The sequence below is a fragment of the Belonocnema kinseyi genome, chromosome 8, assembly GCF_010883055.1.
Source record: "Belonocnema kinseyi isolate 2016_QV_RU_SX_M_011 chromosome 8, B_treatae_v1, whole genome shotgun sequence".
Lineage (NCBI taxonomy): Eukaryota > Metazoa > Arthropoda > Insecta > Hymenoptera > Cynipidae > Belonocnema > Belonocnema kinseyi.
The window spans coordinates 49827825-49843724 of record NC_046664.1 but is presented as its reverse complement, the minus strand read 5'-3'; the positions used below and the strand labels follow the sequence as shown (position 1 = coordinate 49843724).

At 31.1% G+C, this 15900-nt stretch overlaps 1 protein-coding gene across 1 annotated transcript in view; it reads right to left on the bottom strand.

Moving 5' to 3' along the window:
* The window catches only part of LOC117178035 (long-chain fatty acid transport protein 4-like), a 65713-nt gene that overhangs the window by 21065 nt on the left and 28748 nt on the right, over positions 1–15900 (bottom strand). The window contains exons 2-4 of the mRNA XM_033369235.1: positions 11680–11830; positions 10289–10526; positions 7450–7681 (exon numbers count right to left, since the gene is read on the bottom strand). Of these exons, the coding sequence (XP_033225126.1) occupies positions 7450–7681; positions 10289–10526; positions 11680–11830 (621 nt within the window). The remainder of the gene's footprint in view (positions 1–7449; positions 7682–10288; positions 10527–11679; positions 11831–15900) is intronic.

Here is a 15900-nt window from a genome sequence, read left to right as displayed (position 1 = left end):
TGTGTGTATACTGAAGAGGGGAAGAGGAAGGCTGGAGAGTAATAAGGAGGTGGATGGAGGAAAAGAAGGAAGAATTGGTTTTAATAGGAGGGGAATTAAATGAATGGACTGGCAAACAAGGGGGAGGGTTATGGGAAGAAGAAAAGCAGGCATATATGAGGAACTCCAAACATAGAGAGACAGACAGGGAGCGGAGGAAGTTACTAGACATGATAGGAGAAACAGGATGGTTTATATGCAATGGCAATATGAAAGGAGATGAGGAAGAGGAGATCACGTTCATAGGAAAGGGAGCAACAGTAATAGACTACATTTTAGATGAAGAAAGAATGCGGCATATGATAGGGAGTATGAAGGAAGGGAACTAGATAGAGTCCGAGCACTTCCCGGTCATAGCTACACTAAAAAGCGGCGTCAGTAAGCGCGGCAGAGGAAGAAAGGAAAAAGGGTGCAAAAGAAACACGAACATGGGAGTCTGGGGGAGGTAGATAAATTAAAAGAGTTTAAACAAAAGATGGAAAAGGAGAATGTTAGGTATGAAAAAGAGAAGGGGGAAAGAGAGGCTAGTGGGACGAGGAATGCTGGGAAAGTTACGAAGGAATAAAAGAGTGTGTGAGCAAATAGAGAAAAGGGGAAATGGAGAAGGAGGAATATAACAGAAGGAAAAAATAACATAAGAAGATGCTGGAAATAAAAAGACAATGGGGAAAGGAAGAATATAAAGCAGATGTAGAAAAAGCGATCAAAGAAGGTAGGGTGGGTGATGTGATAAATAGGTATAGAGGGGAAGGGAAAGGCGTTAACGAAGAAATAGAAATGGTGGAATGGACGGATTATTTTAAGGGTCTATTAGGGGGAGAGCAAAATAAGATTAAATGGGAAAAGTGTAAGATAGTCCAAGGAGAAATGGAGGAAGGGAACGAGATAACAAGAGAAGATGGCTGAGGCAATAAATAGGTTAAAAAGAAACAAGGTGACAGGAGACGATGGGATGGAGAACGAAACGATGAAGTATGGTGGAGAAGGGATTATGGATGGGATGTAGAAGATCTGTAACAAGGTCTGGAAAGGGGAAGGTTGGCCGGAAGAGTGGACGACGGAATTGGTGGTACCGCTTGTCAAGAAGGGAGAAGGAAAGAAGGTAGACGTATACAGAGGGCTCAATTTCATGTCAGTCGGCTATCAAATATATGCAGAAATCTTTTAAAAAAAGGTTAGAGAGTCAGGTAGGACAAAAAGAAAGTATCACACACAATGAGACGGGATTTAGAAAATGAATGGGAACTATAGACAACATCTACGTAGTTAACTATTAAGTTAACAGAAATTTAGGGAGAAATAAAGGAAAACTAGTCGCTTTGTTCGTAGATTTCAAAGCAGCGTTTGACTAAGTGAACATTAAAGTGGTATGGCAGGCAATGAAGGAGAGGTGTGTAGAGGAAAAGTTGGTGGAGAGGATAAAGGAAATTTTTACTGAAACCAGTATTAGGGTGAAAATAGAGAAAAACGGGCAGGTTTTCTGGACAAGCCGAGGTCTAAGGCAAGGGAGCCCGTTGAGTCCGTTACTATTTAATATCCTACTAGCAGACTTAGAGGAGAAGCTAAAGGAGAAAGGCAAAGGAGGAACGGTTTTGGGTAATAGCAAACTATACTCTCTAGCATACGCGGACGATGTAGTTCTATTAGCAGATGATGAGAAGGGGATGAACCTAATGATGAGAATCTTCGAAGAGTATATGCAAAAAAAAGAGCTGACGGTGAACGTAGATAAGACACAGGTGATGTGCTTCAGAAATAGAAAGAGCAAAATAAATTACGTTTGGAAGATGAACGGACAAAAAGTGGAAATTGTGGAGGAGTTCTGTTACCTGGTTTTTGGTTTGAGGCAGAAGGGGGAAACGAGCTTCAGGTGAGAAAAAGAATTGAATGTGCGAGTAAAGTAATGGATCAAGTATGGGGTATAGGAAAGAGAAGAATCAAGAACGATTGGAGAATGAAGGTCTAGTTGTTTGGTGCGTTGGTGTGGGCGGTGTTGTGTTATGGTGTAGAGATCTGGGGATGGAAGGAACATAGGAAAGTAGAGAGCATGCATGAGTGATTTCTAAGGTAAGTAACGGGAGTTAGCTGGAGTTGCCCAGGATATATGTTAAAAGAAAAGTTAGGAAGAGAAAATATGGTTGCTAGACAAATTAAGAGAGCCTGGAGGTTTCAAGAGAAGCTAAAAAGGGGAGAGGGCAGTAGAATTGCACAAGCATATTTCGGCGTAATTCGAAACAAGGAAGCGAGAGGTAATGTAGGGAATTCAAAATGGGAGGAAGAAAGGAGACAAATGAGAAGGGTGTGTAATATTCGAGAAGGGGTTAGGGAGTGGCAGGACATAGAGTTCGAGCTATTGGTTCAACAAGGAGAAGAGAGATGGACAAAGATTATAATTTCGAGGTACAATAGATGGTTTATGATGGTCAAAGGGTTCACGGAACCAGAATATCTGCAAAAAATAAAAAAGGAAGAAAAATGGAGTAGGGTTGTACGGTTCAGAATATGAGAAGGAGTGGGAGCATGCAGATATTGGATGGATGAAGAGGAGAATTTATGCAGAGTATGTAGATGCGAAATGGAGTCATGGTCACATGTATTAGAGAGATGTACAGGAGAGGAAGGACAGTTGAGTGTGGATGAGTGTGCAAGATGGATCTTGGATGGTAGTGGGCAGGGAGTGATGTAGATGAAGAAATTGGAAGAAGTAAGGGAAAGCAAGAAAGTAGAGCAGAGCCAAACGGGTGATCCTGAAAAGGGACAGTAAAAAGCGAAAATTGTTTTCAATATCGTGGAAAATGCATTTTTTATGGTAAGAGGAAATGGAAGCCCTGGAAACTCGCTCATTTTAAGAATTAATGTCACTAGTGTTACTATTGTTTATCCTACGTAATGCGAAAGAGTAGAATATAAGTAGTAGTTAAGTTAGACTAAGGATGAAATTGTACATATATATGTACAAGGAGCGGAGGCCCTCACACCCGTAAAAGGGAGACATTAAATACATACATACATTTTATAATGCACAAATAAAATGTACACAGCAAAAATATGTGAATTCTGTCGACATTTCTTAAACATTTTTTAATTTCTTCAAATTATTTGGAAGCTTTTAAAATAATTTGAAATCTTTAAAATCCTTTCAAAAAATTTCAATTCCTTTAAACCCCCTGCAATGGTTGAAATCCGTACAAAAACTCTTGGAATAAAATTTAATTTACTCCCTAAAGTTCTCTAGAAATTAGTTGAATACGTTAAAATGTCTTAAAATCTTTGAAAAATCTATTAAAACAAGTCGAAATATTTTTCAAAAGAAATTAGGCAATAATTTTGTGTTTATTAAAATTTTTTTCAAGCCACTATAATTTTTGACCGCCGGAAAAATTTTAAAAGATTTAAAATAAACAAAATAACCACAATTTCTCTGAAAATATTAAAATTCGATTTCCTCCAAAAAGCTACGTTTACATTTTTGGCCAATTTTTTGGTTGAATTTGTACTTTCTTAAAAAAAATATCTTACTAGCTTTATGCTGGTTAAATAACTGTTGTGGTCAGGAGAATATTTTATAATATTTATTTGTTCTAGTGTGTTTTTTTATAGTTTCTCCTTTTGTGACCGGGAGAAATTTTTCATTATATAGGAAAGGCATCCTATCAGCGTGCAAACTTTGTTCTAATCGGAACAGAGTTTTTTATCTTAATTTTTGTCTTATCTACCGTTGTTTGCAAGAAAAATGATAAAATTCGATTTTATGAATAAAATTCTCCCATCGAATTTGAATATTTTCAGGAAAACCGAAGCTATTTTGTTTATTTTCAACCTTTTTGAACGTTTCAGGCCAAAAAGATAAATATTTATTAATGAGGTCACAAGGTATATAGGTTTATAGAAAAAATTATATTTTTTCACACACAAACTTCAAATACATATAACTAAGTAGAATATTTTTATTTTGCAAACCGGAAAAATTAAAATCCCCAAGTTCCTCTAAAAACCATATTTCGGCCCCGAGAGATTCTACCGCCGTAAATGTAGAACCTGTCTGATTTTAAATTTACTTGGTCATATGATTTGAAGAATCTAAATAATAGCACTGATAACTAGAATTTTACTGTTTCTAATTTTTCAAATCACTATATTTGAAGATAATTTATTTTTAAAATTGGAAACAGTAACGATAGCTACTTTAGAAGAAAAAAAAGTACACTTCGGAACAAAAACGACACTTGGTTACTTTTTCTAAAAAAAGACCTACTCCGTTTCTCCTCTGGAAATAAAACCACAGAACCTCAGATTAACGGTCACGTATTTGTGCATTAAGCTATAAGAAAGATCGGAACTTCTGTGGTTCGATGCGCAGTGGAGCGATGGAGTAGATCTTTTTTCAGAAAAAATTGATTCCAAATAATCAACTTGTAATCTAGAGTAATAGGTAAGCTTGGAAATATGTGCGTCTTGAAATAGGCAAGAGTTCACTGCATTCCATTTTTTAATAAAAATTCACCTTTTTCGGTTGAAAATTTATGTATTTTGTTAAAAATAAATTTGCCTTTTTCGGTAAAAAAATTAAACTTCTTCGTTACAAATTCATGTCTTGGTTAAAAATTTAACTACTTGATGAAAAAGTAATCTTCTCTTTAGGAAATTCGACAATTTCAATAAAAAATAATTCAACCATTGGGTCAAAAATCAATTTTTTTTGTTTTTATTGAAAAGTTCTACGGTTTTGTTGAAAATCGGTATTTATCGCTTGAAAACTAAGCTATTTTGGTAAAAATTCATTTCTTTTGCTAAAGATTAAACCATATTGTTGAAATTTCGTTTTTTCTAAGGAAACATTATTTTTTAAATTAAAAACCTCTCTCTTCCATTTTAGTTGAAAATTAATCTAATTTATTAGAAACTTAAAAATTTTGTTTAAAACATCCTATTAGGTTACAAAGTCGACTGTTTTGTTTTTGTTGAAAATTTGTTTTTTAGGGTGAGGATTCAAATATTTTTGTGAAAATTCACCTGTTTGTTAAAAAGTTAATATTAATGATTTAAAATTATCTGTTTGGTCAGAAATTCAACTATTTCGTTCAAAATTCCTTCTTTTTATTGAAGACTCATCATTATAGTTTAAAATGTAGCTTTCTTGGTAGAATATTAATCTTTGTGGGGAAAAATTCTTCTTTTCAGCAATAGATTTTGTCGGTAGAAAAATTCTTCTTCTTGGTAAAAAGCTCAACTACTTGGTTAAAATTTTAATTACTGTTTCAAAAATTAATTTTATTAGTTTGAGACCCTTCTCATTGGTTCAAAATTGGTCTATTTTATTCAAAATTAATTCTTTCTTTTATTAAAAATTCAAATTCTTAGTTGAAAATTCATCTTTTTCAGTTGAAAATTCAACTACTTTGATAGAAAATTCAACTATTTATATGACAATTCACTTTTTTTACCGTAAATTCATCTATTTCGTTGAAAATTCGTCTTTTTGGCTTAAAAGTTCAACTAATTATATAGTTTAAAGTTAAAATAGGTTATTCGAAATTCATTTTTGATTGCAGATGCATAATTTTAGTTAAAATTCATCACTTTGGTTGAAAATTGTATTAAGAATTTATTTCTTTAATGCAGATGCATAATTTTGGTTGACAATTTATCACCTTGATTCAAAATTTAAGAAGTTAAACGCCCTATTGAAACTTTAAAAACTATTTTTAATTAAAACATGAAATATTCCAAACTAAACATTGAATATTACAATTTAATTGTTCTATTTGACCAAATTTAATTTGTAAGTTAAATTTAAAATAATTGAAATTTTTTTATTATTTCAAATTATTGAATAAAAAGTGCTTATTTCGAACAAAAAATTTAGAAGCTTTTCAAAAATGTTGACATGCTTCAGAAGAATAAAAAATATTTCCTAAGAAAATTGAAAATGATTTTTTATTTGAATAAATTAATTTTAACAGAATATTTAAAAATATTAATAAAGATTTTTAAAAAAATTTTTAATTTGACAGAATTAAAATAAATAATTTTAAAAATGTAAAACAATATGTAGATGTTTCAAGATTTTGAATTAAATTTCAAAGTATTTTAGGGATTTGTAAACTATTTAAAATTAAAATAATTTAAACTTTTAATGTTAACAGGGAATTTTCGATTTTTACAAACTTATAGTTAGAACTGGAATTTATTTGGAATAATAATAATAACTCTGATTTGAAAACGGGAAATTTCAAATTATAACAAAATCTGAAATTTTTTAATATACTGGAAATTTTCGAAAAGGAACAAATTTATTAATTGGAACAGGAACTTGCTCCAATGAATTCTAATTCTGAGTGTAAGCAGAGACTTTTCAAATTTTAATCAATTCTGAGTTGAAACTCTTATTTATCCAGAAGAATTATAACTTTTCTTGAAAAAGGGAATTTAAAAATTTTAATAAATTCCGAGCTGACACAGGGTATTTTTTAAAAGAATGAAGTCTACTTCTAAGTTAAAATAGGATATTTTCAAAAAAAATTAGAATTATAAATTTGAACAAGGAATTTTACAGAAAAATTCTAATTCTTATTTGAAACTGAGAACTTTCAAAAATCATTAAAACTCCGGATTTGACCAAGGAATTTGCAATTTTTAACCAATTCTGAGTTGGAACTGGCATTTATCCAAGAGAATAACAATTTAATGGAAAATTGAATTTTTTAAACAAAAACTTTAATGCTGAGTTAATACGAGGTATTTTCGAACAAAATTTAAATTTTGAATTGGAACAGGTAATTTTACTAAAAAATTCTAAGTCTTATTTGAAATGAAGCATTTTTGAAAACATTTAAAAATCTTGATTTGAACAGAGATTTTCTAAAAACAATTTTATTTCTGAGTTGGAATAAAGAATTTTCTTAAAAAATTTAAATTCTGGAATTGAACTGGAAATGATTAATTTTTAACCAATTCTGAACTGGAATTGGAATTTATCCACGAGAATAACAATTCTCAATGGAAAATTCAATTTTTCAAACAAAATTGTTATTCTGTCATAAAATGAGGTATTTTCGAAAAAAAAAGAATTATGAATTGGAATTTAAAATTGCTAAAAATGCTATAATTTTGAACATTTTTAAATTCATTGACTGATTGCTTAATTTAGAACATTCAAAATTATAACGTGGATTTATATTTTTGGAACTGAATCTGAATCTTTCATTTTATCTTCCATTTTATACGTTTAAATTGTGGAGAATTTCAATACAAAGTTGTCAAATGAAACAACTTTACTGAGACGTCTGTGGACTATGAGCCAGTGATGCGATATTAATTGATGCTGTTGATTATGATGATCATTCCACATGTATTATAAACAAGATTGTATTTTTCCATAAACAGAAAAAAACGGTTCGAATCATTTACCTGAGATTGTTGATAACAGCGGCCTTGGGCATTCCAGTCGTTCCTGATGTGTAAATGTAGATTAACTTATCACGAGGACCAGCTAATTCAATATCAACCAAAAGGGGATCAGGCTCCACTTCATCCAATGCTGAATTTAGATTTGTGGCTCCATCCAAGATGGGAGTATCGGATCGATCTGACCATTGATATATTTCCAGATCAGGGAGCTTATCCCTAATTTCACTGATGGCTAAAAATTATTTTTAAAAATGATAATGTGAAACCATTTTTATTTCGTAGACAAGGCAGCGGGACAAATTACTGAAACGGAACTTTTGTCGAGAAAAAAGTTATTTTCTTCTAACCTAAACCTAAATATAGAGACAAAAAGACAAAATAGAGAGAATTTTATCTTTGACATCGTATAATAGGAAACCGCTCGTTAATTGGTTCCGGTACCCTCCAACATTTTTTCATTTTTATGGTGACCGAAAAAAATCATTTTCCAAATTCTCTGATTTTTCCGTCAACAATTGTTTATCTTGCCCAACCATTAATATTCAAAGATCAGCATTTTATTCTTGAAACATTTTCTACGTAGAATATTTTGTAAACGGAATAACATAATTTCATAATCAAATTAAAAAAATGTTGATCTTTTTCATTTGTTTCTACTAAAAAAGATAGATTTTCAATTCAAGTGGTCGAATTTTCAAATAAATAGTTACATTTTTTAGAAGATAGATGAATAACAACCAAAAAATATTAATTTTAAATAAAAAAGGATAAACTTTCAGTCCAAATAGACGAATGTCTAACATAGCAATTATATTTTTAACCAAAAGATATCAATATTCAACCAAAAATTTAATTGGGAAATTTTTATTTACGAAAATTAATTTTTAACACAAAAACGAATTTTCCACCAAAGAGATTAATTTTTAAGTATAATTACAAATCTAGATCCAAAAGATAAATTTTCAACTAAATGCTTCAACTTTAAACTAAGTGCTTAAATTTTCAATCAAAGAAGATACATTCTCAATGAAAAATATTATGGTTAATATTTTAACCAAAAAAGATTTTAATTTTGATTCAAAGACAATTAAAATAAGCCAAAATGTTAACTTTTTACTACAATTATGAAACTTAAAACCAAAAAATGCATTTAACTGAAAAATAGTTGAATCCTCAATCAAAACAGATTACTTCTCAACCCAAAAGTCGCATTTTCAACATAATAGTTGAATTTTAATGTCGAGAAGGCGAATTTTTGCAAGAAATTTTAAACCTAAAATGTTCAATTTTTGAAAAACAGATGACTTTTAAACAAAAAATCAGATATTGTATACTTTAATATATAAATCAACGATTTTTCAATAAAATCATTAATATTTCAACCAACTAAACAGTTGCCTTTTAACTAAAAAAATTAAATTTTAAAACAAGAAGATGCGTCCTCACCAAAAAAGATGAATTTTCAAATAAAAAAGATAAATTTGTAAAGACGAACCATCAGCAAGAAAAACGGATTTTCGAAAAAGTATGTCTACGTTTACCCAAGTACTTCATTTTTCAATTAAAACAGATCAAGTTTCAACAAAATAGTTACACTTTTAACCAACGAGATGAATTTTCAAATAAAATTATGAATCTTAAACAACAACAAAAATTTTTAGACAAAGTGGTTCAACATTGAACGAAGAAGTTTAATTTTCAGCCAGAAAAATGAATTTTTAACAAATAATGTAATGGTAGATATTTTAATCAAGGAAGATTTAGTTGTTGAATGAAACCAAAAAAGACGATTTTTTCACGTAATAGTTAAATTCTGAACCAAAGGAGATTAGTTTTCAACCAAACAGTTTACTTTTTAACTAAGCAGGAAGAAATTCAAAAACAAAAAATATTTTGTGTCTGCCATAAAAGACGAATTTTTAACTCAAAATGAAACCTTTTCAGTTAAAGAAATTAATATTATAAAAAAAATTAGTTTTCACCGAAAAAAGTTGGACTCTACAAAAGATATGAATTTTGAATCAAACAGACGAATATTTCAAAGAATAGTTGAATTTTCATCAAAGAATGATTTCAGCTGATTTTAGAATACAACAATATTATTTTCAACAAGAAGTTTTTATTTCTACTAAAATTGTTGAATTATTAACTAAAAAATAACTTCAAAATTTTTATTTAAAAAAATTAAAAATCATATTTTTATGAATTATTCTCATCCTAACATTAGCCTTCAATGTCAACTAATCTGCCCATGAACATTAATAGATAAAAAAATCGTTTATAACTTTACAAGTCGTTTATAAATTTTCGAGTGATGGCAATTTGTTGCTCTTAATACCATTCCAATAATAAGTTACAATGAGTTCCACACGAAATAATTTTTTTTTAGATTCAATTAATATATTATTATGGTTGTTTCAATAAATTGTTTATAATGATTGAATACAATTTGTAATAGAGGATTTGTAATTTCTAAGTCTGCCTTCATTAGTTTGGTCTAAAAATTATTTTATTTAAGAGATTCATCCAGAGATAACCAATCATATAGTTTAAATAAACAATTTTTCGCTGTATTTATAAAAGTATTGTTAAAAACAAAAACTAAAACAAAAGTGGTTTTTTTCACATATGTGAGGAATGTATTGAAAAGCATTTCTGAAAATTTTTAATTTGTTAAGATCCTGCGGACGAATTTGTCTACAAAAATCGAATTCCGGACCACTATGCAAAAGCATGGAGCGACTGAACACGAGTTCCGCAAACAACGCGTGAGACAAAAAAGGGTTAATGAAAATGAATAAAATTATAGAGAAAAATATAAATTTAAATTTCAACTTACCATCTTTTAGCTCCGATCCGAAAATAATGGCTTTGCATTCGGCAGCTTGAATACTGTGGATGAGAACATCGCCTCGAAGATTTGTATTTACAAGGGCAGTAACATATCCAGCCTTACTCAGCCCCAGCCAGGTACCAATATATTCAACTCGTCCTTCCATCACCAATGCAACACTATCACCTCGATTCATTCTCTTCGGCAGAAAAAAATTTCCTATTCGGTTGCTGAAATTTTCCAGCTAAAATAAACTCAAATATTAAAAAATGATTTTTGTTAATATTTATTAGAAGAAGCGGGGCGTTACTTAAAATAATTGACGACTTTGAAAAAAACAATAACTTGACCGACGAAATTACATGTCGAATGACCCTTAGTAAAAATATTTATGACTTTTTGAAGAGAATATATCATTTAAGATGGTTTAAAAACAAAATCAAGAACTTTTTATTTTGTACCTCTAATTTAACTTATGGCATGACCTAGAAAAATTGCTGCAAAACTGTTAAATTTAGCTTGAAAAATCTTCACGGATTCCGGACATATTACCAAAATTGGAAGTCTGTCTGCGTCGATTTTCAGTTGAGCAGGGAGGCCGGCCGACAGTGGTGACAGCGGGCTGAAACTCGGCGCAGGTACGCTTGAATATTTTTAGTCATATCTCGGGAAATTCTCAAAAGTTAGTTAAATTGTCAACACCAAAATATGAATTTTTACGGAAAAGTTAAGTCCACGTGATACGTTCACTATCAGAGATATTTCTGAACTTTTAAAGACGATATATCACTTAAGAATTTTTTTTTAAATCCAGAAATTTTCTAAATTTTTACATTGATTTCAACTAATAAAATAGCAAAAATCTGAAAGGTACAGGAGAAAATATCTGGAACCTTATCTTTAATTCAGGGCAGTAAAACTTTAAAAATCTTCGCGGGTTTCCAAGAAATGGCTGAAAATATCCAAGCTTGTCTGCGCCGAGTATCAGTTGGCTATCACCATTGTCAGCCGGCCCCCCCTGCCAGACTGAAACTCAATTACTTCCTTCACATTTTACATTTTTGCATCATATTTCCCAGGTTATGCCATATCAGTTGAATTCAATGTACTAAATTCAAGAAATTCTTGATTTTGTTTCTAAAACATCTTGGGTGATTATCTCTTCAAAACATCAAAATATTTGCACTGGAGGTGTCTCGACGTGGAATTTCATAATCTACCTCAGATTTTTTCTTCATAATGTCCACCTTTATTTTTAACGAAGTTAGCGTGTTTGAAAGTCATCAGTGATTTTTAATACCGCTCTCGCTTATTCGTGTAATACTTAGATTTATTTTATTCCAAAAATGAATCTTTTCTTCGAATATAACTTAACAATATATTTTTTTATATTTTACCTGTTGATAGGTCCATTCTTGATCTTCGAAAATGTACGCAATTTTTTCAGGATGAGAAGCGGCAAGACTTGAAAAAACTCTTGCTACTGTGAGCCCTCGAGTTTCCCACAACCATAATAGAGCATTGACTTTCAGAAACCGAAAAGCTCCTCTGAAACAAAAAATAATTGATTTTCTTCTTAAATTTCTCTCTCCATATAGTTTGTCATATAAAATATTTCATGCTCGTAAATTTATAATATAATATTTTATACTTGTTTAAAAAATTTTAATTAACAAATGCATTATTTGATTTTTTAATTTATTTAGCGTACCCTCATGTACAGTATATAATATAGGAATTTAACGGATAATTATATTACGTATTTTTTAAATCATCAGTTGTTATGTTCACGTAATTTGTAGCAAATTGTAAAAAAATAACGCAATTTTCAGTTTGCAAATTCATCAGCTTCAAGAAGACATTGTTAACTAATTGATTGTTAATTTCCTGTGAAAGCGGAATTTTATTAATAAAGATACAGCATGATAAAAAATTGTTTAAGCAATTGTTGTTAAGAATGAAAATGGTTTATCCTCATCGAAATAACCTTTTAAATTTAGCAGTTATTTATTTACAGATTATTGTAGCGATAGAACCAAGTTTGTATGCCTAACAATAGCCAAATTTGTTATCTAAGATTGTTTGAACAATTATTGGAGGACTAAATATATTACGCCTAAGATGTAGGCTTGATTTCGTAAAAAAAACTTTCATTATTCCATCATGAATACCTAATATGGGTGATTGATTATAAAATTTGTTAACAAAAGAACAAACAAATTATTAAATTTTAATTTTCTCCAAATTAAAAACTCTTTTTTCCATAAAAATTAAAAATGCAATACCCATCAAGTGAAGAATCGCTGCCATTCCTCACGGGACCATTTTCATTCACTTATTTGTTTATCTCTGAATTAATCAAATTATTTCTTGAAAAAATTCTCCCTTGCTCTACCTTCATACCCCAGTCATCATCTCCTATTTCCTCCCCCTTCCCCTCACCCAATTTCCCCAAGTTCCCTTACTCTATTTCCCCTAATTCCCTCTTACTTCCCCTACTTGCTAACTTCTTATTTCCACTTTCATCATTTCCCATCACTTTCTCTACTCCCCTTTATAAATTAACGATTTCTTTCCCCTAATTTCCACTACAGGATGCCCTAATTTCCTCTCACTGCGCCAAACTCACTTCCAATACTTCCCCTACCAACATTTTTCCTAACTTCACCTTGTTTCACATCCCTAATTTCTCCTTATTTTCTTACTCCTCCTGCAATAGTCCCCCTTATTTCCTCTACTTTACGTAATGTCCCACCCCTCATTCATAATTTTCCCTATTCTCCCCTGATTTCCCCATACTTCTCCTCACTTCTTTATTTCCCCTCCCCTAATTTTGCCTAAGTTCTTCTACCCCCTCGCTTCATTTTCCCTCACTTCCCCTAGTTTTCGACCCTCACTTCTCCATCCCTCATTTACCTTCAATGGAAAAATTACTATAAGGATTTCTGCCCGGGGCTACAAAATCCTGAAAAAGTTTTTTCTTCATTTCTGTTAACAAATAAAAAAGTAATTTAAAAAAATTTCAAAAATCGGTCCTGCTAGTTTAGTGTGGAATTTTATTAAAATTCAATTTTTAAACAAATTTTTTAATCTGATAAAAACTGCCTTCTGAAAATAAATTTTTGCACAAGAGAATTGCAATTTTTTGAATATATGCAGAACAGATCAAAATAATTTAAAATATGAAAAAAATTACTATTTTTAATGATTTATTTGATTTTGACGTCAGCATTTCAAACATCTTCTTATTCTATAACATGTTTAATCAATATGAACCGTTGCCAGACATTTTATAAGAAATATTATGCAAAAATAGTGAATATTATTAACCTTTATTTCAAATACATAAAAAATTGTGTTAACATGATTCAGCAATTTACCATTTCAATTTTGTAGATTGGAACTGGTGCTCGATAGGGGTCATTCACAAAATTAGGGATAAGTTTAGGGGAGGGTGGGGATCTGCCGAAGTAACATTTTCCACGTTCAGACCAATGGAGAAAGTATCACGCAGGGGTGAGGGTAAAAGTTCCTGAAAAATGTATAATGTATTTTGTGAATGGCCCCATAGGACATTTTGTGTGTTTTTATTTATAATTTCTAAACCAAATTATCTAAAATTCACTGAGATAATTGAAGACAAAATTTACTATTAAAAGGAAAAGTGGAAAATGATTGAGACTTAAAGTGGTCAACTTTTTTGGCAAGAATCCACTTACGTACTTATATGCAAACTTCAACTAATGATTGTTACAACCAAAAAATTTTTTGTTTCATCTTTTGGTAGAATTGATTATTATTTTGTTGTTGTTAATAAAAGTATAAATTTCTGTAAAAATGATCAGCACTAGAATAGAAATGTTTCCTAAAGACAGGTGGATCGCATTTTTTCTGAAAATGTGATCTCGCATTCAAGTAACAGCTTAAGGGCTTTGATTAGAAGTGAATTGCATATTAACTACGCGTCGAGGTTATTTCGAACCCATTTCATATATTACCATATATATGTAGGCATGTGCACATTGCACACAAACGAATGTTTTCAACTTTGATAATATCGACGAAGCCGTGACATCCTCTTTCCTAGTATTAAATTGGTTAATTCTAACAGACAGGAGCAGAACTTACGGAACATTCAGTGAAATTAAGGCAAGAAAAAGAATCGAATCGATAATCAAATTAAAAAATTAAAACATTGGAACTATACTTAGATTTAATCACGATGAAAATATTTCATCAAGTATAATAAAATAGATACATTCTGCTAAATTGTAAATAAAATTATTTAGTGCGGCCTCTCCCAGGTGAGATTTCAGGTCGGTACCCAGAGCAGGTGCGTTGGCCCAAAGTCGGACCGACTTTGGCCTGCCGTAGATCGGCTGCCAAAGTTGGACCACCTTTTATACTTATAAGATACTTTTGTCGGCCCAACCTAAACAGCCAACCTTGGCAGACAACGTCGGACCGAATGTTGGCCCAACTTTGGTCCGAACATGGACCAACCATCGGGGCAAGTATGGGATGTCTTTTATTAACGAGTAACGCCGACTACCGGCCCAACTCTGGGCCAAAGTTGGCCCGGAGATCGACATAAAGGGATTTAAAAATTCTGAAGAAGTTAGGCCGACTATTGGCCTAACAATGGCCCAAACATGACCCAACCATCGGGGCAACTCTGAGACAACTTTTGTTAACGAGTAACGCCGACTAGCGGCACAACTCTGGGCCAAAATTGGCCCGGAGATCGACATAAAGGGATTTAAAAATTCTGAAGAAGTTGGGCCGACTATTGACCTAAAAATGGCCCAAACATGGCCCAACCATCGGGGCAACTCTGAGACAACTTTTGTTAACGAGTAACGCCGACTACCGGCCCAACTCTGGGCCAAAGTTGGCCCAGAGATCGACATAAAGGGATTTAAAAATTCTGAAGAAGTTAGGCCGACTATTGGCCTAACAATGGCCCAAACATGACCCAACCATCGGGGCAACTCTGAGAAAACTTTTGTTAACGAGTAACGCTGACTACCCGCCCAGAAATCGGCATAAAGGGATTTAAACATTCTTTTTAATGAAAAGAGAAAAAAAATTATAAATGAATTTCGAAATATTTCAAATAATTTTAAAGAAGTTTAAAATATTTGAGAAAAATTCAAAAAAGCTAAAGAATTTTCAAGAGATTTTAAAGGCTTTAAAGTGCTTTTTATGAGTCCGAAAGATTTTGATTGATTTTAAGGGATTTTGTACCATTTCCATGGATTTAATATGGTTTAGAAAGTGAGTAAAGGAATTTAAAATCTTAGAAAGTATTTTAAATGATTTTTAAAAAAATCAAAAGAGTTTAAGGATTTTCATGTAATTTAAAAAAATTTTAATTTATTAACGAATTTTAAAAGATTTCAAAATATTTAAAAGAGTTCAAGATATTTTTAATGAATTTAAGAGATTTTAAGTAATTTCGAAGAATTTTTTAGGAATTTCGATAGAATTTAAATGACTTTTAAGATTTTAAAGTAATTTTAAAATATAAATAATATTCTTGAATTCTTTAAAGTCTGTTAAATATCTTGAAATTTTTGAAAATTTGTAGAAATCCTTTGAATTTTAATGAATTTCTT